Source organism: Debaryomyces fabryi (genome assembly GCF_001447935.2).
Source record: "Debaryomyces fabryi strain CBS 789 chromosome Unknown contig00004, whole genome shotgun sequence".
NCBI classification, from domain to species: domain Eukaryota; kingdom Fungi; phylum Ascomycota; class Pichiomycetes; order Serinales; family Debaryomycetaceae; genus Debaryomyces; species Debaryomyces fabryi.
Window position 1 is genome coordinate 123,650 of NW_015385430.1, and position 23,675 is coordinate 147,324.

At 35.7% G+C, this 23,675-nt stretch overlaps 15 protein-coding genes across 15 annotated transcripts; 9 read left to right on the forward strand and 6 right to left on the reverse strand.

The window, feature by feature from the left end:
• Positions 1-191: 191 nt before the first annotated feature.
• On the forward strand, positions 192-2,108 carry AC631_00365 (uncharacterized protein; the record flags this gene model as incomplete). The annotated part of the gene is made up of 1 exon (XM_015609195.1): positions 192-2,108. The coding sequence occupies one exon, from the start codon at positions 192-194 to the stop codon at positions 2,106-2,108; it is 1,917 nt and encodes a 638-aa protein (XP_015470012.1).
• A 115-nt stretch (positions 2,109-2,223) lies between these two features.
• AC631_00366 (uncharacterized protein) lies at positions 2,224-2,580 on the forward strand (the record flags this gene model as incomplete). Its single annotated transcript, XM_015609196.1, has 1 exon — positions 2,224-2,580. The coding sequence occupies one exon, from the start codon at positions 2,224-2,226 to the stop codon at positions 2,578-2,580; it is 357 nt and encodes a 118-aa protein (XP_015470013.1).
• Positions 2,581-3,011: 431 nt separating this feature from the next.
• On the forward strand, positions 3,012-3,335 carry AC631_00367 (uncharacterized protein; the record flags this gene model as incomplete). Its single annotated transcript, XM_015609197.1, has 1 exon — positions 3,012-3,335. The coding sequence occupies one exon, from the start codon at positions 3,012-3,014 to the stop codon at positions 3,333-3,335; it is 324 nt and encodes a 107-aa protein (XP_015470014.1).
• Positions 3,336-3,668: 333 nt separating this feature from the next.
• On the forward strand, positions 3,669-4,505 carry AC631_00368 (dolichyl-diphosphooligosaccharide-protein glycotransferase; the record flags this gene model as incomplete). Its single annotated transcript, XM_015609198.1, has 1 exon — positions 3,669-4,505. One exon carries the CDS (start codon positions 3,669-3,671, stop codon positions 4,503-4,505), a length of 837 nt encoding a protein of 278 aa, XP_015470015.1.
• Positions 4,506-4,631: 126 nt separating this feature from the next.
• IMP1 (endopeptidase catalytic subunit) lies at positions 4,632-5,204 on the reverse strand (the record flags this gene model as incomplete). Its single annotated transcript, XM_015609199.1, has 1 exon — positions 4,632-5,204. The coding sequence occupies one exon, from the start codon at positions 5,202-5,204 to the stop codon at positions 4,632-4,634; it is 573 nt and encodes a 190-aa protein (XP_015470016.1).
• Positions 5,205-5,355: 151 nt separating this feature from the next.
• Positions 5,356-6,029, reverse strand: AC631_00370 (40S ribosomal protein uS8; the record flags this gene model as incomplete). The annotated part of the gene is made up of 2 exons (XM_015609200.1): positions 5,356-5,615; positions 5,897-6,029. 2 exons carry the CDS (start codon positions 6,027-6,029, stop codon positions 5,356-5,358), a joined length of 393 nt encoding a protein of 130 aa, XP_015470017.1.
• Positions 6,030-6,718: 689 nt separating this feature from the next.
• Positions 6,719-10,429, forward strand: AC631_00371 (uncharacterized protein; the record flags this gene model as incomplete). The annotated part of the gene is made up of 1 exon (XM_015609201.1): positions 6,719-10,429. One exon carries the CDS (start codon positions 6,719-6,721, stop codon positions 10,427-10,429), a length of 3,711 nt encoding a protein of 1,236 aa, XP_015470018.1.
• Positions 10,430-10,516: 87 nt separating this feature from the next.
• On the reverse strand, positions 10,517-11,338 carry HFL1 (DNA polymerase epsilon noncatalytic subunit; the record flags this gene model as incomplete). The annotated part of the gene is made up of 1 exon (XM_015609202.1): positions 10,517-11,338. One exon carries the CDS (start codon positions 11,336-11,338, stop codon positions 10,517-10,519), a length of 822 nt encoding a protein of 273 aa, XP_015470019.1.
• A 481-nt stretch (positions 11,339-11,819) lies between these two features.
• On the reverse strand, positions 11,820-12,317 carry MRPL27 (mitochondrial 54S ribosomal protein mL41; the record flags this gene model as incomplete). The annotated part of the gene is made up of 1 exon (XM_015609203.1): positions 11,820-12,317. One exon carries the CDS (start codon positions 12,315-12,317, stop codon positions 11,820-11,822), a length of 498 nt encoding a protein of 165 aa, XP_015470020.1.
• Positions 12,318-12,515: 198 nt separating this feature from the next.
• AC631_00374 (uncharacterized protein) lies at positions 12,516-12,749 on the forward strand (the record flags this gene model as incomplete). Its single annotated transcript, XM_015609204.1, has 1 exon — positions 12,516-12,749. One exon carries the CDS (start codon positions 12,516-12,518, stop codon positions 12,747-12,749), a length of 234 nt encoding a protein of 77 aa, XP_015470021.1.
• Positions 12,750-12,914: 165 nt separating this feature from the next.
• On the reverse strand, positions 12,915-14,009 carry DAO1 (Dao1p; the record flags this gene model as incomplete). Its single annotated transcript, XM_015609205.1, has 1 exon — positions 12,915-14,009. One exon carries the CDS (start codon positions 14,007-14,009, stop codon positions 12,915-12,917), a length of 1,095 nt encoding a protein of 364 aa, XP_015470022.1.
• An 822-nt stretch (positions 14,010-14,831) lies between these two features.
• Positions 14,832-18,272, forward strand: ENG1 (endo-1,3(4)-beta-glucanase; the record flags this gene model as incomplete). The annotated part of the gene is made up of 1 exon (XM_015609206.1): positions 14,832-18,272. One exon carries the CDS (start codon positions 14,832-14,834, stop codon positions 18,270-18,272), a length of 3,441 nt encoding a protein of 1,146 aa, XP_015470023.1.
• A 160-nt stretch (positions 18,273-18,432) lies between these two features.
• AC631_00377 (uncharacterized protein) lies at positions 18,433-19,716 on the forward strand (the record flags this gene model as incomplete). Its single annotated transcript, XM_015609207.1, has 1 exon — positions 18,433-19,716. One exon carries the CDS (start codon positions 18,433-18,435, stop codon positions 19,714-19,716), a length of 1,284 nt encoding a protein of 427 aa, XP_015470024.1.
• A 358-nt stretch (positions 19,717-20,074) lies between these two features.
• Positions 20,075-21,124, forward strand: MAK32 (Mak32p; the record flags this gene model as incomplete). Its single annotated transcript, XM_015609208.1, has 1 exon — positions 20,075-21,124. The coding sequence occupies one exon, from the start codon at positions 20,075-20,077 to the stop codon at positions 21,122-21,124; it is 1,050 nt and encodes a 349-aa protein (XP_015470025.1).
• A 101-nt stretch (positions 21,125-21,225) lies between these two features.
• On the reverse strand, positions 21,226-23,088 carry HOL4 (Hol4p; the record flags this gene model as incomplete). Its single annotated transcript, XM_015609209.1, has 1 exon — positions 21,226-23,088. The coding sequence occupies one exon, from the start codon at positions 23,086-23,088 to the stop codon at positions 21,226-21,228; it is 1,863 nt and encodes a 620-aa protein (XP_015470026.1).
• Between the last annotated feature and the right edge of the window lie 587 nt (positions 23,089-23,675).

Genomic DNA, 23,675 nt, shown 5'->3' on the forward strand with positions numbered 1-23,675 from the left:
GCAAAATGATGATCCGAAGCAGATATTGGGTGCTATTGGAAGGAAGTCATGTCACTTCTAGATAAGATTATTATACTTAAGCCTAATAAATCGTTTAATTCCTCTAGAAATTTATTATCAATTTCAACAGGGATAAATTAACAGGGAAAAGAAGAGTAAGCATGAAAATTATTATTAATTTAGTTATGTTAATGGCTTTGCCAATCATTTATGCATCTGGTGTAGATGATAACTTGGGTATAACTTCTCTTAATCCTATAGTGAGAAATTATAGGTTGGAACTAACCCATGTTTATGGTAATCCAGATGGACTTTATAAGAGCAATTTTTTAATTAACGGGCAGTCGCCAGGGCCAATTATTGAAGGTGATGAGGGGGACTGGATCAATATAACGGTTGTTAATTATTTACCTGTGTCAATAACTATACATTTTCATGGAATTTTACAAAAGGGTACGCCTTGGTCAGATGGAGTTCCTGGAATAACTCAGTATCCTATTCTAAGTGGTGATAGCTATTCTTATCTTTTCCAATTGAAAGATCAGTACGGGTTTTATTGGTACCATGCACATTACAGAGGCTATCTGACAGATGGACTATATGGGCCAATTTATATCAGGCCTAATAAGCACAGAGAGAGACCTTATGATCTAGCTGTAAAAGACAAAAAGGATTTGGCTTTGATCGAATCCTTGGAAAAATCACCTTCGTACATTATTGCAGACGATTCCTTCAAGCTTCCAATGGATGATATCATGGCAAGAATGTTCCATTACGGCATTGACCCTTTATGCATACTGAGTATATTGCTAAATGGTAAGGGCAGAGTCTATTGTCATGAATATTCTACATTTCACAGATTGGCTTTGAAATCCAAGACTGACAGCGTGCCACAATTCGATTCAATGGGTTGCATTAGGAGCGAGAAGACAAACGGGTACCATGATTTCAAATTAGACAATTTTGGACTTGAAAGCCCTGGGTTTTCTAGGAGATGTGAGCCAACCTCGAAAGATAACTTTGTTTATTTTACCAATCATACGTCTTGGCAATACATTAATATTTTAAATGCTGGTGGTCAGTATACAAAAGCATTTTCAATTGATGATCATGTTTTTTATGTGATAGCTGTTGATGGCGTGTTCATAAGGCCAAAGCTAGTGCATCAGCTACTTGTTCCAGTTGGATCAAGATATACAATTCTTTTAGAAACAAGCCCAAGTAGTCATCAGAACACCAATGAGCCGTTCGCAATAAGGTTTGCAGCAATTAAAACACCGCAATACATCGAGGCACAGGGGTATTTGATTTACGGAGATAATTCCAGTAACTCAAAAGATGCACTTCAAAACTTTCAACAAAGAAACAGTCTCAATAATGGCATCAAATTTCAAGATTTAGATGGAAAATTAATAGAGGGTAGCCATGTTCTGGTCTGGCCACATGAAACTAGACCTTTTAGTAAAGTCGACCAACTTAATTCTAGTAAACGTGCAGATCATACTTTTGAGCTCTATTTGAATCGTACTGGGGTAGTCGAATTCAGTATGTTTAAAGACGGAACCAAATTACCCGCAGGGTTTGAGCTTTCAAAACCTTTGTTGCACATGGATTTTTCCGATAAAGAGAATAAATTTGTTCCTTTTAATGGTTCTTTGACCGATAATATTCAACAGGGAGACGTTGTAGATATTATAATCAATAATTTTAGAAGAATTGATCACCCAATACATATGCATGGGCATTTGTTTCATTTAGTTAGTTACAGTGAGACGGAAAACTTTCCGTATGCGACTGTTGAAGAAGCTATCCAAAAAAACTACACCAACTTGAATCTTGTCAACCCTCCAATGTTTGATATAGCATATACACCAGCTAAAGGACATTCAGTCATTAGGATAATTGCAAATAATCCAGGAATATGGCTAATACATTGCCATAATTTAGGTCATTTACTTGGTGGTATGGGTGCTGTTTTGTTTGAATCGATTACGAGTATACCTAAAATACCTCCATCATATCTCCAACAAATTCATGTTGAGTACAATATAGAATATGATTTAGGAATTACAGAATTGAAGAATAATACTCATGATGGTTCACTTTAGGCTTAGTTGTTATGGAATTTAAATTTCAAACTTTATGTATTTTACGTTTATAAAAATGAGCGTGTTGCAAAATTCTTGTAATATACTTCCTTCTTTACTCATACTATTAAACACGATGCCTTCCCCTAAATCGTATTCTTCGGAACTTTCCAGATCCCATGCTGTATCATCCAGTAATCAAAACTTGAGTGATGTTAAAAAATCTTCTTCAACAGAGGATCATACACAATACACTAATATTTCACTGCAAGATCAAGTCAACTCAACCTTACCAAAATCTAACGGCAAACCACCTGAAATATCAAAGCAAAATCTCGGCCTACCACTCAGGGACTTTGGTAGAGTTTCTTTTCATATTAGAGATAGAATAGCCGCTATAATCGCAAATGTTACGTATACTATAGTAGAGTCTATTGATAATTTCACGAATAACTCTGAAATTGGTAAGGAATACATCAAGTATGTAATATAACCTCAACTATTCACTAGAATATAATATATTAACTATAATCAGACATATTATTGAGAAGTTCATTTACTTTAAATGCCAGATAAAGAGAGCACTTTGTCTCGTTGGAAAAGCGAATAACTGCCGATCCATTCTTGCAACCGTATGTGTTTTATTTTTTTCCATATAAATTACTACAAAGCACCACTAACTAAATTATAGATATTAGTTTTATTAATAATTCCACTAATCCTTCTAATATTCCTGCTGATATCATTCATGTTCGGGATTTCTTCAATCACTATTGCATTTTTTGCAATAGTTTTCTTTATTTTCTTTGTCATGGTTTGTACGTATTTACAGAAGACGATTTCAAAATCCACAAACTAACATAATATCTAGCATTCATCCTCGTACCAGTTATATTGACAATATCTATATTCGTGGGATCTCTCATGTTATTCCTCTCTTTGTTCTCCAAATCAGACACCTGGATTCAGATTATAGTTCTGGCGGTAAATTATTATTTGAGAAATAAAATCAAAAAATTCACTGGATCCTTTCATGATTTAGACGAAGAAGGCAAAGGTGCCGATATAGATGGAAAACCACCTCAATTTGACCTTCCCATGACCCATGTAATCGTTGACTCAAATGATGCGACTGACCAAAAAGCGGTACAAGAAGAGAAGGATTCCATCCGGACAGAATTGAAAGATAACTTCAATGACGGTGAAGATTTAGTACTAAAAGATGCCATTATTGAGGATACAGAGTAAGAAAAGTCAAGTATTTTATATGACCTATGAGACTTATACCTGTTATTTTTTTTGCATTCTTCATTTTCACCACGAATTACTTGTTTGATTACTCGTAACGTGGGATTTTACTTTTCGAATATACGTATTTCCTTCTTAGGTTTTATTTCTTTGTGTTTAGTCTATATCTTGCTATCTAATTCCTATATAATATAAATGCTTTGATAATGGTTTACTACTGATTTTGTGTCACTATTCAATTTGAACACCGTTTAATCGAACACGCTTGACAAAACTATAGATTCTAAAAAAGCACATTCAATTAGATTCAACATATAGACTTATAAAACTAAAATGAAGTTAGCTTTCTCTTCGATAGTTTTCTTCTTGCAATTGCTTGCTGTTTCTTGGACATTTTCTATTTCTAAAGGTTCAATTCGATCAAATGGAGAGACGGTAACGTTTGGAGAAATGAATACACAAGAGGTTAAACAATTATCCATCAATTCGCCAAAGGATAAGATTGACATTAGCTTGAACTTAAAGGATGACTTCTCCAAGGCGCCAAACCAAATTGTTGTTACTTTAGGCAATAACAAAGGGTTGGACTCTTCGTATGTTCCTAAATTTGACGTGAGTTCTAAATTAATATCTTTATCAATTCCTGTGAAAAAAATTGCTGAAAGATTGAAGATTGAAGACAAGTTATACTTAAATTTAATCGTTGGTGAATCAGGAAATAAAGCAAATTTATTCAAGTCATTGGTGGAGATTCTTCCAAGTGAAGATTTGAAAGCATCGTCGACATACGTTGAAGTCGAAAGAAATGGAATCAAACCAGAAATTCACCACCAATTCAGAGAAGACCCAAAAACCGTAAATCCAGTGATTCCAATAATATTTATCGGTGTTGCTACAACATTATTCTTCGGTTTAATTATTACTTGGTGCTCAATAATTGGTACTGATTTATTCGGAACATTTGATCAAGTCTCAGGATGTAAAGTGGTTTATAACTTAGGTTTCTTATTATCGTTAATTGGTTTTGAATTTACTTTCATTAGATACTACTTAGGAGCCACTATTTTTGTTACCTTGTTCTACGCTTTTGTTCTTGGAGGTCCAAGTATTTATTTTGGATCAAGAGTTTTCAGAGATTTAGCCAAACACCATAGGGTTGGTAGAGCTTAAGCGATGTATTCTATGTTTATAGTTATTTAGCCTGGTTCAAACGAGAAAAAAGTCAAAATAAAATGACACTTCTAGTTACATCAATATTATCATTATATTAATTACATATGACGTATTCACATAAATCTATCCCTCTGTAACAAAAGAATTTCCTATCCACCTGAAATTCCAAAACCATAACTTTCCATTTTCGTTCTTAAGCCCTCTATCCATCGAATTAGCAGCTATTATTTTTCCTTTAATTAATGCCATTGGTAATGCTGAATATGACCTTGAATCCAATGAATGACACAAATTATCCCCTGTGGCCCAAACATGACCTTCAGGTACTTTTATATATTTATTAAACCCATCGTGGGAAATACACTCGGCCGTACTATTGGTCAATTCTGATGATGATGATGGATCAACCAATATGATATCTCCTGGCATTCCTGTAATTCTCTTACACACACGATGCTCTGGATCACTTGGCTTTATTGCTACAATGCAATCTCCTATTTCCAAGTCTCTTCCCAATCTATGCTTCTTTAAAGCATGAACATAATCATGGTGTGATTGTAGTGTTGGAAGCATTGATTCTCCTCTAGTTTCTGTAAATTCATAGACATATTCATGTATCAAGTGAGCAACACATCCTGCCTTTAAGGTCCATGATAAAGTGGAGCCTACAAACTTGAGTGACTCGGGAAATGGCATATTTTCATTAGTAACTATAGTCTATATAATATTGCAATACAAATTCACTAAAATGTGTCTAAGAATTTACTTACACAAAATACCCTACTATAATACAGAAGTCTAAAATTCAAATGAAATTAATTAACTATATCGTACAGAAGTATATACCCTAATAAACAAAACCCAAGATCTTACCAGCAACGTGCTTTCTTCTAGCTTCTTCGTGGTCCATAATACCAGCAGAAGTAGTTAAAATAACGTAACCAAATTGTCTGGCTGGTAATAAGTTGTCAGTCCATCTTTCCATGTCACCGACCTTGACGTTAAATCTTGGGGAAATAACACCACACTTGTTTAATCTACCGTTCAATTGAACGACAATCTTACCAGATCTGTGGTCATCGATGTATTCGAATTCACCAATGTAACCTAGTTTTTGTTAGTAAGTTGTTTTGTCTCAAGAATAAAACACAACACATTAGAATAGAGGAGGGTAAAATGTCGAGGAAAAAACAAACGATTGAGATAATAGGCACCTTATAAATAAGGTGATACCAAAACCAAAATGTTTCTTCAGACTTTTGCTTTTCCGAATACTTAAAAGACAGAAAGGGACTGAACACCGATCAATCCATCCAGTTATCAATCCGGGGCTAGAGATATAAAGGTTTTAATGTGTTGTTGTTCCAATAAAAGCATTCAAAACATACCATGTTTTTGCATAACAGTCAAGAACTTAATAATGACCTTGGAGGATGGTCTGATTAAGACTTGACGCTTACCGGTCTTTTCGGCGTTGTTAATGGAGTTTAAAGCATCAGCTAAGACAGAAGTTCTGGTCATTTTATCTAAAAAAGTACGTTAGTATATGATTTCACAATCAAACAAATAATAAAGCCACATGAGTGTCCAATATTAAAAATGGATTCATGAGCCATAACTAAAAATAGTATATCTTGATACAAGGTATCTAATATCTCGAGGGTTATTATTCTAATAATGTTGAAAGAAGAATATGTACCCATCCTCCGTTAAGAAAAAAGAAAATCCTCAAAACCGGCCTTGTAAGGTATACAACTGCTAAGCTTTGGTAACATTCTTCAAGATAATTAGATTCTTATATCAATACTTGTGTGATTGGAAATATTTCAAGACCACTTGTTCCAAGTCTCGAAGTATTTTTGGGAGTTTCATGGTAGCTTTATGGATGGTATTCAAAAAGACATACCTTATATTGTATGTGTGGTTGTTAAACTTTAAAATTAGTATTAAACTAGATCAAGAAGTAGAAAGAAAAGAGAAGTAGGATTACTAGCATTCTACTCCCAGTAGTTGAAAATTTTTCACCAGTTTCCATAATGATATTATTTACGCTGAGTCTCAGTAATTTGTAGTATGATATTTTTATCACGTGAATTTAAAGAAAAATGGCAAAATGATAGTTAGTAGATAAGTCCTGCTAAATAGATTGTACCATATATGGGATTGTTACATATTAGAGTCAGTAGTACAGTTGGAGAGATTCACAATCAATGTCTGTTGATGAAGTGATAAATACGGTAGGGGGTAAGGAACAGGATGTACAACGAGCATTGTCACTGCTGCTATTTACTGCGATCAAACCATACTGTGTTGAATTAACGCAGTTAGCATTATTACCCAATCCAATCTTCAAATCAGATTCCCAAAAATTGGTTTCTGCATTGAACAATGTTAATAATACTCTAGAGGAACATTATCGGGAAAATTCGTCTTCTGGGCCTTATCGTTTGTCTGCTAATATAGCCGATTACGTATTTTTTCCTTTGTCTAACTTGTTGAAGCAGCCAACCCTAAGTGACGAGGTGATATCGATTTTACTCAAAATAATAGCATTTTTGATCAATCATTCATGGAGCCATAATGCGGACGCTAAATTGCTAGACCAATTGTATCCATTGATCTTGTTTCTTGTAGATAATAATGTTGGGGCCAAAGGCGTTACGGTAATCGAGACAAAGGAGTTTACATTCAAGCAATCGGCTGTCACCGTTATGAGTAGTTTGATCTCATGCTTACCGGTTGACTATTTTTCAAGCAACCCCAAAAATTTGACTATGTTGGGGTCTTCAACAACCATTTTACTTGATATATTTGCAAGTTTACAAGGCCCAACGACACAAGAACAAATATTTCTTGTAAATGAATGTTTAGATACTATTTCTTTGTTATACTCAAAAGTGTCAGCAGAACAGTTATCGCATATATTTCCTGGATCGGTATCTCATTTGGTTAATTTCTCAACAAATTCCAAATCATTACATTTTTCGATCATTTGTGGTATTTTGAAACTACTTAGACAATTGATAGTAAAAGTGTTCAATGATAAGGACTTGAAAATTAGCTTAGACTCTTCAGATTCACAACCAGATTTGGAAAAGTTGAACGAACTTTGGGAAGATCAGAATGACGAGGAGCTTACACATAGAATGGATATGTTGAATATAAAAATAGAGATACCAGCTACGGCGAATAAGCATAGAACCACTAGTTGGCTCTTCGCAACTTCAAAGCAATTGAAAATTTCGTTGACTATCTTATTCAGGACATTCTTATCATCTCAGAGCTATAAACTGAAGGTTCAAACAAAGACTCAAGTTTCAAATGAATTAATCTCATTTGTGAATGAAATACTTCAAAATTGTTTTGTATCTTTATTCAAAGACTTCTGTGCTATAGCATTGGATGTATTGTCAATGTTGATATCTATACTCACTTCCGACGAAAAGGCTTCTATTCAAAAAGCGACTGATGAAGAAATCAAAATTGATGATTATGCTTCATTAATAATTTCAAATATATCAGCAAATGATACTAGTGATAAAAACCAGAAATTACTTTACAATCATGTAAAATTAAAACTATCGGATTTTATTAATAACAAGTTATCATCAATTGTCTTCTCGACTGATGACGAGAAGATTAATTCCTACATTGTTTCGCTTAAATTTCAATTTAGCATTTTAAATAAACTATCGAATAGTTACTTCACTAATGAGGATGCTGTACAAGATTTGAAATTTAAACTAACACAACATTTGCAACTGCATTTTGTTAACTGCTTTCTTTTTAATAATCAACTTAAAAGTAAAGAAAGTTTTCCGTTGGCAATTAATGGTACCCCTTCTGACAATAAAAATGAATCAAACAATAAGCTAGACAATATTGAACTACCACCACATATTAATGCCAACAAGTTAACTCGAATCAATAATAATAATTACCTTACTAATCGTAGTGATAATATAAATGCGTATACGGATAACTTGTTAATATTATCTAAAAACTGGTCTGGAGGTGAGCCGTATCGTGATTCTTCTGAGTTGCTTTCAAATTACTTTAAAGGTATCTACTCACCGTTTATTGAAAACAGATTTGTTGGCCTTCTTAGTTTTATTGCATTACTAGGGAGCTCAAATGAGAGTAAATCTCTTCTGACTGTTGAAAATTTATTCATAAATAATGACGTTTCTGTTGTTGGTGATGCTTCGACTCAATACTTGGACAAAGCTGTGTCACTCTGGATGGCCAATAACTTAATGAGTGCCTATAATTCTAAAGGTAATAAACAGGTTCAGAATTCATCTAACATAGATTCATTCGACATAAATGAGTTCTTAGTATTTGAACAGAAGGAGACCATGACTGATTCAGGAATACCTAGCGAAAATAATATAGAAGAAATATCATATTTAATAATGGACAAAGCCCAGGAATTAATAGACGAGGTTTCATCTCTAATGAATTCTCCAGAAAATATCACAAGCAAGAACAAGATGCAATTGTATAAGATATATGAATTTGCCTATTCTGTTGCCATAGACTCCATAGGGCAGCTTGCTAATCATTTATCTTTAGCGGATTTTCAGACTGATTTTCTTATTGATTATTTGTATCCATTACTAGAGGCATTAACTTACCAATCGAACTCGTTGATACAAACACACGCTGTATCATCATTGGACTCAATTGTAAAAAATTATTATAACGGGTCTCTAGAGTTACTATTGATGGATAACCTGGATTATCTAATTGATTGTTTAAGTCTAAAGCTATCCGTTGTCAGTACTTTAACTCCGGCATTACCTGGTATTTTATTAATTGTTTTAAAGATTGCTGGAATTAAACTTCTATTAACTAATCAATTGCTGGATATTCTAACCAAAATGTTCATACTTATCGATTCATATCACGGTTATTCAGCTTTAGTGCAAGGATTTTTCATTGTTTTTGAGGAGTTGATACAGCAGATTAAAGTTGAGTATTTAAAGGAAACGATCTTGCATGAAGAAGAATCATCTTTAAGTATAAACGATTCTTTATACAAGCCGTGGGGTTTATCGAACTGTGCGCAATTATTAGCTTTAATAGATGACTCAAATAGACTCATTGATCCTATGAATGATTATGATTCAAATACAGAATATTTTAAAAGGAAACCTGATACAGCATTTGGTGATCAATTGGCAGATTCGGATGATGAAGATGAAAAAATAAGCCAGAGCGATGAAAGTGATCAAGAGGTATGGAATTCATGTATTCCAAAAAATATATATCTAATAGTCCAAAAGATATTCAATTATGGCTTTAGATTATTATCACATCCATCGACAAACTTGAGAGTGCAAATTATAAAAACATTAATTAATATTTATCCAATACTAAGTGAGAACTATCAGTTACTATTACCGATTATTTCGCAACATTGGCCGGTTTTACTAACCTTAGTTTCAGGATCTTCAACACTTTCAACATTTTCAGAAATCGATTCATATGATTACGCGTCTGACAATATTATAATCCTTGGTCTTGAATTTCTTATCGAAATTATTGAAGAAGATAAAAAGAAGGGTGAAAAATTTTTGGCCAAAAGATTCATAGAAATTTGGCAGCATCTCTCGAATAATTCTAAAATTTCAGGTTACATCAAAAGGAGTAACCTGAACAAGCAATCAGGTCGAGTGCAAAAGCAGGTATCTACTTTAAGAGATACAACAGCCCCATCTGCGCTAAACCCTAAAATGATACAACTATATGTGAAACTTATCATTACTGGATTAAACACATATGAAAGAACTGTTTCTGATTTAACTGCTTATGATATGGTCAAATTTTGCTATTCAATGGGCCTATCAAAGGATCAATATATGGTCAAAGAAATAAAAAATATTTTATGGGTTATAGAACATGAGGTAGTTCTTTGAATAAACTGAAAACTCTTGTATATATATGTACATATAGCATTCAATATTATGCATCTAATATATCTATAATAGGTTATGTATCTAGAATCAGTTGATCATTATCACATCTTGATCTTCAGCATCTACAGTAGCTTCCTTACTGGTAACCTCAGTCTCATTATCAGATGTGACAATATCACTTATCACTGATTTCTTGATAGGCATTGGATTTGTATTTTCAGTCGTTGTGTTCATGTTAGAAAAATTCAAAGTTTGTTGACCCTTTGCTAAAGGCTTGGACTTTTTCATGTCGTGATTTGCTTCATCTACCTCTATTTCTTCTGTTTCTGTATTTGCAGTTTCACGTATTTCGTTGCTCTTATGACTGTCCACGTTAACTTTCTTGTTATTTATTAATTCCCCGATCGGTTGGGTCTTTGGTACTGTATCACTCAAGAAATTTAATGAATCTTGACTCGCCACTGCGTTACTAAAATCCTTATATTGAAGCTTCTTTCTTTTATCCATCTTAGCTAGCACTAAGGCCTGTTCTGTGAAGTATTGAATGAATAACTCAGTAGCCAATCCGGTGGCATAAACAGCACTCAGTGATGCAGCCAAATAATCAGAGTCCATCTTAAATATTCTTTTAATTTTAGACAATGGAAGAGACAAGCTTTCTTCTTCCTCTTCTTCATCTTCTTCGTCATCGACTTCGTGTCCTTCTTGAATTTTTTCTGCATCTGTTGTATTACCTGTTATGCCATTATTATCTTGAGGCGCGTTGGCGTCTTCCATCTCAACCTCTGGTACAGGTGTAGCAGTATTTGATATCATTGGAGGGGTAGTACTTGGAGTTTCATTACTTTCATCAACTATATTAGCCACTTGCGAGTTGTTCAAACTCGACGGAGGTATTGGTGAAGACATTGGTACTTCTATGGTACTAAATATATAGTATGAGACGTGGTTCAATAATTAAGTACTCACTCAATTGCAAGTCTCGTGATTTTATATATCATTATACTAATTACTTTCAAACCCCAGAACAAGATCAACAGCGACTAGTAACTAGTAGCTAATCTATGAAATACAAATAGACGTTTCTGATTTCATCTGTTATAAATGAATCTTCAAAAAAAATTAAGTTCTTTTAAAATCATCATATCCAGTAGATTTACAGGGAATCTTAACAAAGTATTAAATACATTAAATATATACAGATTTAGTTTAGCATTGCATTCACCAACAGTTGGAATATTTGGTTACAAAGCAGTTGTTTTAAGCAATGAAGCTCGAGGTAATATACGTAGTTTCAAAGATTTCGAGATAGCCCCAGTAGTTACAAGATTTGTTTCTATCATTGTACACTACGCATTTGTATGCGTTCCTTTGACATGGCACTAGTCATCTATTGTGTGGCTTCAACGTTTTCTGCCTGTTCGGCCGTTTGGATGTCATGGTTTACGAACTCTTCCAAATACTGGCTTTCTTCCAAATCTTGTTCATTGTAGTTTTCACCGTATTCAACGAAATCGACTATGTTTTTCCATGCTAACTCAGGGCTCTTCATTCCATCTGAATACCCAGTGAATTTCTGGTATATCTGAGGAACATTTGGTGAAACCAAAGGCTTTAACTCGGTAGTGTGCAAGTCTGCTGGAACAACGTATGTTCTAACTTTTTCCCAGTTGACTATGTATACACCTGACTTGTTTAACTTACCATAACCTGAAGATCCCGTACCTTTATAGTAATGCTTGTTTCCTTGTTTCGTAGTTAATGGGTGTCTCTTAGACCCCCTAGTAGTCATACCATACCAAATTTGACCATCTTTGAATGTTTGCCATGGTCTTCTTAAGTTTGCCACAGCTGTCTGCTGGAAGTTAAGCACACTAGAAGCTCTCATCCTTATTTATTCTGGCGTTAACACTATCTTCTAAAGTAGTTGATTTTATTTCTCACTTCAATGAAAGGTTGAAAAATTTCGTGGTATTACATAATCATCATATTTAGTACTACAAGGACAGCAGCAACTGTAACTACCCAATTTATATCCTATTGACCATAAAGAAGACGTATATAGGGTATTCTAGTCAATATTATTATGGGTCTTCCAGATAAACCGTCTACTACTGGATATTTTACTCCTCAACATGGTTATACTGATTTAAAAATTAAAACCCATAACTATTCCGGGGCACCAACACCATTCGTTGGCAAACAGATGTCCCCAAAAGAGTTCTTTGAAGATCCTAGAAATAGAGAGCATCAAAAAGAATTTGTTAAGAAAGGAGGTAAAAAGTTATTTCACATGGTCAAAAATAGATTTAGCAATTAAGTCGTTGGTAGAGTACATTCCATTTAAAGGATAGCTATGTTTGAAAAATGAACTTTAATTATGTAAAATACATTCATTTAGAGTCGTATCTAAGGTCTGTAATATGAAGTATATTAGTGTATTTCTTAAAACTATTGAGGAGTGTGAAGGGTTGATTATCGTGAATTACAATTTGCTAGACACTTTTCTTTTTAGGGATTGCTTGGCTAGCGAGACTACAGTAGAGCTGAATCCGTGACTACCTTGGTATCCACCGCCACCAGCACCATAATTGTGGATTAACCAATGGTTATCACCATCTCTTTCAACTCTAACTCCTCCGTCTCTAAAAGGCCTTAATCCTACATTTACTCGGATCACGTCTAATTCAGTAGGATTATTCTTATATCCAGGGTCAAACATTTCAGGAGAGTATTTTTTGGCTCTCTCAACTAGCCTTTGAGTCAATCCTTCGTCTTCTTCTGTATTCTTGTAATCCTGGACAAAACAACCACCAATAATTGACCCACCCTCTTTACGGGGCATAATATAAAGCATTTCGTTGTCAAATTCAGGACCGAATGACTGTACCTCGATCTGTCTTGCAGCGTTATTCCTTACATGTAAAGTTTGGCCTCGGATCCCGTATGTACGATTAGGATCGTTGTAACCCGATAATTTAGATGCAATCAACCCCGAACAATTAATAACTAAATCGGCCTTCCCTCCAGACGAATGAAGATTCCGGGCTTCCTCGACATTGCCAATGGCTTTAACTCTCTTGATTGTGATTCCAGTTTCAAGTGCCTTAGAAAGCAAAAAATTCAAATATATTGGAACTGATATAACGACCCCCTTAAACAGAAACCCAAACACAATTCCTTCAGGCAATTCTTTCTTCTCGATAATCTTGAATTCTTCTACAAAGTCTTTGAACCATGGAATTGCTTTACTAGTATCATGACTAATCTTGCTCATGTAATCCTCTGTAAAATACGAGTGACTCGTTTTAACCCAAATACCTGATCTAGGCTCATTTTGAGCTAGTTCCATAAATACCTTATAGGATGGCTTATCGAATTCTTGTAGAACTTTATCTTCAGAATCGGCAAATGAATACCAATTGGCCCCGGCATATGGGGAAACAAAATTCACATCATAATCTCCTGGTAAATGCTGTGCAACGATAGTCACATCATATTCCAAATTAGACTTCTTTAATTCTAACGCAGTAGTAAGTCCACTCACACCTGCGCCAATTACTACAATTTTGGACTCCATGGTCTTTGTTGCTGGGTTATTCTACCATTGGCTAGCATCAAAGCCTCTGTAGATGTTCACCGTACTCGAAAAATTGGTATGTACACTGCTTCCTACAAACCTAACCCCTCTTAATTTCCATACAAAATATACAGCCACTTACTATTCGAAAATAATACAATTTAACATACCATCCTACTGCTAGGTCTTCAAAGAATAAGTTTGCGATATAACTATCTGAAAACTGTGTATCCAAGAAAAAGAGAATTCTTGTTCGTATGCTTATGGGAGTTCGCGTAAAAATCCACCAAACGTTTTCTCCACATTCTGTATTAGCTCTTTGGCTAGATAATCCGACTGATCCAGCATGGATATACTGAAGTAATAAGTAGGCATTATATTAATTTGCTGGATCATTGTTATTATGCTAGTGTTCATACTGAAACATGTTTGTGAATCAATGTTGCGATTGATAAATGGCTGGCTATTGTTGATTTTTTTTTCGCAGCAAGATCGACGCACCTTCGCCAGCCATTTATGCATAGATCTTAAGATATTATTTGGATCGAGTTAATGGCATCGATTTAAAGAAATTATACTCATCAAACGCCTCGTTAAGCCTAAAATGCTGGTCTATTTATGCATAAAGTCTCGAAGTTGCTGTTGGTAGTAGTTTATTTAAAGGAAGAAAGTTTCCTCTTAGATCTCAGAGCAAACCTTATTTTTAACTAAGATTCTCCAAGCTAACTACACATTCGTTTAATCCTTTTGATATTAATCCAACTATAGTCAATCATTTTTAGTTAGAAAGTAAATTTATCAAGAAACAAAGAGTCTTGTATAATGAGTTTTAGAACGAGAATTCCAATTGCGTATTGGTTGGTTTTATTTCTTTCTTTTGTTCATCTTATTGCTTCAGAAGAAACGGTAACTTTCACCAAAACTAACTATATAACACCAGGTTGTTTCCAACAAGGAATCAATACTGTTTTAGCGAACAACCCACAAAGTTTAACAACCGGTATTCCTATCGTTTTCGTTTACGGAAACCAAGATGATAATGATGCTAAGCAGGGCAATGGTCTGCAAGCAGGTGATGTCCAACAAGGTAATGATGCTCAACAAAGTGCTGTTCAAAGCAATGGTCAAGTAAGTAATGCTGTCCATGTGCAACACGCCTCTTCTGGAAGTCAAGAGAGTCAAAAAGTTGTTGTTACTTCTTCTAAGTTGTCATATGCTGTCAGCACTGATTCCACTGAAACTGCAACCATTACCACTTGCTCAGATAACCTCTGCTCCATTTCTACTACTGTTAGAGTTGTTCCACACACTTACACGACTGATGCTGTTGTTACATACACAACCACGGGCTCTAAAGACAAGCAATCAAACGCCAGACTGTCTGCTGGCAAGGAACAAGCAAACTCTAGAAGTACTGAATATGATTTTGATACAGAAACAGACCAGGATACTGTTGAAGCAGTAATTAGCAAGGTTGCTAAGACTACAACTAGAACTATTTTCGAAGCTACTACAACTCCAACTACCACATATGAAGGTGATACTTCTTACGAATCTATTACCTCCACGAAAAAGAATCCATTAGTTACCAAGTCGGCAATTTCAAAGTCATTGACTAAAACAATTGATACTTCTAAATTTACAGACCTTACAATTAGTGATTCGGATCCAAAGTCCAATAGCTCTAAGCATGCTAATGGTACTCAAAGCATTCCAATGTCATCTACATTGAACTTGAGTGACGAATATTCTCAAGCTCAATCTACTCAAGCTCAATCTAGGTCTAAAGCACAAGCATCGCAATCCCCATACTATTCATACTATAATAGATCATCCAGTGTTGGATCATCTAGTATTGCTTCATCCAGTATTGCTTCAACTGCTATTCCAACTTCTTCTCAAGCGGCTATAAATGGATCCATTTCATCCAACTCCACCATCGCTATTACTTCCATTTTATCGAATGGTTCAAGCACAGTGATCTCCTTGACTTCAAGTCATGCTGATATCTCAAGTTCGAGCTCCTCATCATCAAGTACCTCCTCGTCCTCATCCAGTCTTCTTGGATCAAAGGCTTCCGTTAATGGCTACTCTGGTGATTTATTTGACGCTATATCGACCGAAAGTCCACTTTCAGTTTTCCCAAGAAAGGAATTACCATTATCTATTCCAAGTGGCGTGGATAATGATGGTGTTCCATATGAAACAAATAAATTCTATTCCAACTTATTCTTAGGAGATCAAACAGATATGATCTGGTCGTATCCATACGGTATGTTATGGAAGACTCAAGACTATTATGGTTTCGGTGTTCAACATTCAAATGCTTCCGACAGAGTTTTCGGATCCACTGATACCAATAACAAAGGAGTCTCATCTTATTACTTTAACCCAATCGGTAATGCTGAGTTAATCTTTTCTTCTACATCATTTTCGAACTCTTCAAATCATATGTCTGTTTCAAACATGAGAAGTATGTCTGCATTAGTTCAATTGTCTGAAAGCTCGACAGTTGGATCAGACTACGTTGATATTCCAATTGTGCAAGGTATGGGTTTAGTTACAGCAATTTATAACGGTGATTTGGTTCCAATGTTAAACTCTTTAATGGGTGTTGAAGAATTAACCGAAGAAAAATCATCGGCCTTGACTAAGAACATATCTAAATATCGTGCTACTTTGGTCAACGGTGTTGAATGGTTGATCTACGTAACGGTTCCAAGCGGTTCAAAAAATTTCAACTTAACTGCAGAAAGTCCATATAAGATTACAGGTTCGACTGCAATCGATGGCCTTATCATACAAATTGCTGTCGCTCCTGGTAGCTCTTCGGCTGAGGGATATTACGACGAAGCAGCTGGTATGTACGCAACAGATGCATCTGTCGAAGGTTCAGTCTCTGGAGGATCATCTGCGGAATACAAATTTGTTTACACAACAAAAGGTACTTCAAGCTCTGGTAAAACTATAGTCTTTGCCTTGCCACATCACGTTGAATCATTATCTAGCACAACTAAGGAAAGTTCTACTGGTATCAAGTTAACTTCGACTACTAAAGGTGATATGTACGGTTACCTAACTAATGAGTTAGTTATGTCTGAAACTTTAGAAACCGGAATCCAATTCTTACCTTGGGTCCAAAACATGGGCAGCGATTTGTCATATACCAGTGAGCAACTTACCTTATTAGCTAAAACTGCTAACGAAGAATTAAGTGTTGATATAAAAGAAACGGTTGATTCCATGGATTCCATGTATTATTCGGGTAAAGTGCTTGATAAGTATGCTTATATTTTATTGGTTGTTAGCGATATCCTTAAAGACGAAGATGTTACAAACTCTACGTTAGCAGACATGAAAGATGCATTCGAATCTTTTATCAAGAACGAAGAATACTACCCATTGATGTACGATACCAAATTTGGGGGTGTTACCTCAAGTGCCTCTCAAGGTGGTGATACAGGACTCGAATTTGGTGCTGCCTATTACAATGATCATCATTTCCATTATGGTTACTTCGTCCATGCCGCCGCCGTTGTCGGTTACGTTGATAAAAAATTAGGTGGTACTTGGGCTGAAGATAACAAGGAATGGGTCAACTCTTTAATTAGAGATGTTGCAAACCCAACTGAAGATGATTCCTACTTCCCTGTTTCTAGAATGTTTGACTGGTTTGCTGGTCATTCGTGGGCCAGTGGTTTATTTGCTAGCGGTGATGGTAACAACGAAGAATCCTCTTCCGAAGATTATAACTTCGCATACGGTATGAAGTTGTGGGGTCAGGTCTCTGGCGACAATTCAATGGAATCAAGAGGTGACTTGATGTTAGCTATCATGAGCAGAGCTATGAACAAATATTTCTATTACAAGGAAGACAACACCGTGGAACCATCTAAAATCCTTGCAAATAAGGTCTCGGGTATTTTCTTCGATAACAAAGTGGCCTATACCACTTATTTCGGCACACCAGCTGATCATCCAGAATACGTTCACGGTATCCACATGTTGCCTATCACTCCGGCTTCATCTTTAATAAGGACTCCCTCTTACGTCAAAGAAGAATGGGACGACCAAATCTCTACATTTATTGATGACGTTGATAGCGGCTGGACTGGTATTTTGCGTCTTAACGAAGCTTTGTATGATGCTTCTTCTTCTTATAAATTCTTCTCTTCCGACAATTGGTCCTCTACCTACTTAGACAATGGCCAAAGTAGAACTTGGGGATTAGCATTTTCTGGTGGTATCTCCAACGCCACATAATTTTCATAGGATATTCTATTTCCTCCTTATTATTGTATATTTATTGTATATTCTCAATACTAATCTTGTATTTTAGCGCTCATGTAATTTTTAAAAATAAAAATGAACGACTCAAAGAGTTTCTTTCACAATTATTTGTTGAAAGTACAGATATTAAACAATGTTTTCATTCGCAAAGAAGTTGGTGGATAGGTTAGAAGGGGGCTCTAATTCGAGTGACTCCAATGCATCAGATTCATACTTTAAAAGTGGATTACAATTGAATAATAAAGGATATGCCTTACGTGTTTTGAATGTTGCTCCACATTCAACTGCTCATCAAAAAGGGTTAGAATCGTGGTTTGATTACATTATCCGTATAAACTATCATGAATTGCCTATGATGTATCCCTCAATATCAACATATTCGTACAGTATAAATGATGATGGCTCTATTAATTATGGCGATAACACTACCCAGGAACAGGCTGGAATGATAAATTATGACATATTGCAGAAAGAAATCGTGAATATTGCTAAGAATGATAAGGCAAGCAAGGAGCTAGTGCTCGATGTTTGGAGTGCTAAAGGTGGTATTGTTAGACAAGTGATACTACCACTCGACAAATTTGAGCCATCGGCAACGAACGGTGCCGATGAATCTGAGTTATCTTTATTCAATGAAAGTTTTGCACAGGTTGGTTTGACATTGCAATCCCAACATTTAAATACCTCAACGTATGTTTGGAGAATATTGAACACCCACCACGGGTCCCCTGCATTCCAGGCTCAGTTAATTCCATATTCCGACTACATCATTGGATGTGATTCGGCATATCCACAAGATACAGAAGGAAAGGGACTTTTGGCTAAAGGAGGAGAATCTTTGTTGTCTAGGACCGTCATGAGTTATTACAATTTACATTATTCTACTTCTCAAGAGGATAATGTTCCAATTACCTTATATGTATACAATCACGATTACGACATTTTAAGACCAGTGACAGTCAATTTATCGAGATCTTGGGGAACAGGACAGAATAGAGGAATTTTAGGATGTGACGTGGGATATGGCTTACTTCACAGAATACCCGAAGTAATTGGCAAATTCGATAGCAATGACATTATCGATGATGTCTTATTTGAATCTAACCACAGCGTCGGCTACGGAATTCAAGACCAGCAGCAAGATCAACAATCAGCACTGCAAACTATTCCATCTCCACCACAAGCATCTACTATCAATACTTCACCAGGTGCAGTTTTTGTTCCACTGACATCAGCACCACCACCAAGAGCAGGTGCGGCTAGAAAGAAAAAGCATGCTCCTACTGGATCTAACTTAGGAGAACTTAACGAATATATGAATGAAGAGCTTGCAAAATCAAAAGAGATGGATACTCTCAGCAATGAGAATTTGGCGAATGAAAGCACAGTTCCCCCACCTCCACCTAAAGCAAACTAATTTCCGTATATCTGTCAGTGAAATATATTAAATTATTTATATAGTCCTTATCAATATAATAATACTGAATAACGTCACGCATATAGTATCTGGGAGCTTTATGAGTCAAATTTAACGACTCATGCTTAGGTTGAGAAGCCTAGCAAAAAAAATAAACACGTTGCCCCCTGCCGGAATCGAACCGGCGATCGCTCCATTACGAGTGGAGCGCCTTACCACTTGGCCAAAGGGGCACGAGTTCAGCTTTTCAAGCATAACATTTCACTATCAAATAACATGGATTTTCAATCTTTTTATATCAATTTAAAGATGCTGCTCCTCTGATATCTTGCAATTAACATATACTCTAAGTTTAAGGATGACTAAAAATGATCCCATATTTACTTCAATGGGGATGTTTATAATTGATGAGAACCAATATCCTGCATCATCAAAGAAGGAGCCAGTGTATAATATTATAGGTGGTGGTGGTACATATGCTATCGTTGGTTCGAGAATTATAGCTGGTGCTGAAAAATCTAAATTAATATGTGGAATTATTGATAAAGGATCTGATTTCCCGGATATTGTTGAAGAAGAAATATTGAGTTGGAATTCAGGAATTGTTTGGCAAGAAGATCCTTCTAGACTTACTACTAGAGGTCTTAATATATATGACGAAGACGATATTAGACATTTCCAATACAAAACTGATAAAAAAAGAATTGAAGCTCAAGATATACTCAATCATCCTCATTTGATTAGGTCTCGTACGATTCACATCATTAGTTCAATCGAAAGATGTGAATCTATAATTGATACAATTTCATCCAATGTACCAAATGATGTTAATCCAATATTCATATATGAACCTTTACCTGATATCTGTATTGCATCAAATTATACAAAACTAATCTCCTTATTGCCGAAGATAGACGTATTTACACCGAATTTGAATGAAATGTCGAAATTTGCAAATTTAGATAAGTTACCTGAGACTATGGATGATATAAAATCATTATGTTTAAATTTTAGTCCTTATTTAACAAAGCCAAATTCTGGTTCAGTTGTTAGATGTGGACATTTAGGATGCTTTATCAAAACACCCAAAGTGGAAATTTCATTGCCGGCATATCATACGAACCAAAGTAAGGTTGTAGACGTAACTGGAGGTGGTAATCTGTTTTGTGGTGGGTTCGTTACAGGTTTGTTATTATCGAAAGGGGATTGGATTATCGGTGGCATTTGTGGTAATGTAGCAAGTGGATGTGTCATCGAACGACTTGGAATGCCGCAAGTAAGTCTGGGTAATTCAAATGAAGAATGGAATGATTTATCTTCCATTAAAAGAATAGAGCATTATGCAAACATAAATAAGCATATTGTAGAAGGAAAGTTTGATATTACAAAAGTAGATTGGCTTACCTAGTATGCCATCAGAGTTCATGATTTCTACAATTTTAATAAGTCATAAATAGCTAATGTACATTTTAATAAGTTTTAAGTATAATTGAAATGAATAATGATCAATTAATTTGTAGTATTTGGTGAAGATTCATTATCATCCTTATTCCCGTCTTGGGTAGAGTAGCGATGCAAAGACTCATCACCATTATCATTTACACCAGCAGGTATGTTGTCAGCGTGGTATAAGTACTTTAATATTTCCTTGTCGTCCGTCCAACTTCTAACTTTCTTTCCATAAATGTATAAAGGTATACCAAATAAACTTACGAATATTTGGACGGCACCGTAAACAACGAAAGTTGTACGTCCCCCTTTGGCATCAAAAAAGCCATTATTAAATAAGGAAAAAATAAAACCCAATAAATTCTTTGAAAAATTTAATGAAACCAAAGCTTCGGATGCAAACATTTTATAGGAATCGACAACAAATGTTATTGCTGTAGTGCTGGCCATTGAACTTCCAAAACTCAAACAACCAAATAATATGACGGGGCCAACCCACTTATCTTTTTCATAAGATGACCAGCCAAAACCCATCAATCCAAGGGACGTAAAAAAAGTTGATGGTATGAGCATCAATAATCTGAATTCTGGCTCATAAACTCCATCATTCCGCGCAATCAAATATCTACTTAGTCTATCACTAATTAAACCAGCAGATAATGAACCAAGGATTCCACCCACAAAAGGTGAAATGTAAAATAGACCAATTGTTTGTTGATTATATTCGTAACCCTCACTTTGAAAGATGCCTGTAATAGTTTCCGAAATCACAATCAACCATACGACAGCCAACGAATAAATGAGTGACCCAAACAAGATTGAAGGATACAGGTATAAGAAAAAAGGCCTTAAGGCCACCATCCACCAACTATCTATGGTATGTCTTCCGGAAAACAATGCTAATTTTTCTTTATATGATGTTGGTTCTGCCTGGTTAGCTTCTATGTTTGATGGAACTTCATTCGTCTCAATACCGATTGGAACATCAGAAGGATGAGCATTAGACGCAGTAACGGTTGAGGGCAAGCTTGCAGTGGTAAACAAATCTGTGGTTGTTTGTCTTCTCATTGCAAACGCATTTGGTCTTTCGCTTGGTGGATGATAATCAGACGCCGCTTGCGCTGCCTTGGTTTCTTCTAATGACCGTTTATTTGGGATAGGTGACCTATCCCAGAAAGTTTCAGGTACTAAAAAGTAAGTCAAAACTAAGTTCATTCCAAGAAACATACTCAAAATCCAGAAAAGCCAATGCCTATCCAAACTTTGAAATACTAAAGCAGATAACAATGGCACAATGTTCTTACCCCCCAACATCAACATGGTATAAATACCTACTCTATAGGCTCTCTCATGAGCAAAGTATATCTCAGCGATTGTGGCACTGGGCAAAGATTCCGTCGGCGAGGCCCCAAACCCAGTTAGAATTCTACCACCCATGAGGTTACCAAAATCCGGCGCCGCCCCAGCCCAAATCGACCCCATTAAGAAAATGAAGATCCCCAAAAGATACACCATTCTTTTACCATACAAAATGGCCGTGGGACTAGCAAAAACTGACCCCGTACCTAACGCCAACATAAACCCCCCTACCAAGTACGATATAGTAGTGATCGGACGGTCAAATTCCACCGCCAAATCATGCATCCCTGCCGCAAGAAGTGGCGACTGTCCTCCCCCTAAAAATGTTTGAAATCCCACTACCAACAAACATAAATCTCTTTTCCATATGGGCCAATTCAACGGATCGTTAGGGTTATCATGAGGCTGTGGAAACAATATGATCCCATTCGAAGTCGTCTTCAACCCTGAATCGGCCACCGATTGGTCGTTTTTTGACAACTCTTCCTCATGGGAATTCATCATGGAAATTGTACCCGTAACATTTTCTCTATCCGGTTGTACTATTCCCAATCTTTTTACCATAGTAATAGATGTGTGTTTGCGCTTTATCTAGTAATCGCCCAACAGATAACTCTATCTTTCATTAATATTTTGCTACTTTCTTTCAAAAATGCAAAACCGGCTACTAATATACTCTCTTAGTAGTACTTCAAAAAAACTCTTATTTATAAACAATTATACGCTACTATGTTGGTTAACTATAGAAGTCATCTGTTATCATTTCGTAAAAGGAGCTTTTTCTTCGCTCCCTGCATATTACATAACCACTATTTACTATTTTACTATGACTATTGTTCTACAAGATACTGATTCACTACCTAGGACAAGATTGGCGTTGAGGGGGAAATCATGTCTCGTGGTATAGTTTTCCGTTCCCAGCTTTATAAATGATTACATGCTCAGTTTAATAAAAGAAGTAAACAAGTATTTAGCAATTCAGTAATTGACGAGGTGGAAGATTGATATAACTATGTAATTTGGTACTAGCTAGCAGAAACCAGTACTTGTGGGGGTTCCTAGACACGTGTAGAGGTAGGGGACAGAATCAGTAGGATTTTGATTGTCACAATAACCTAATGAAACGTAACAGGGAAAGAGTCATGAGTGCG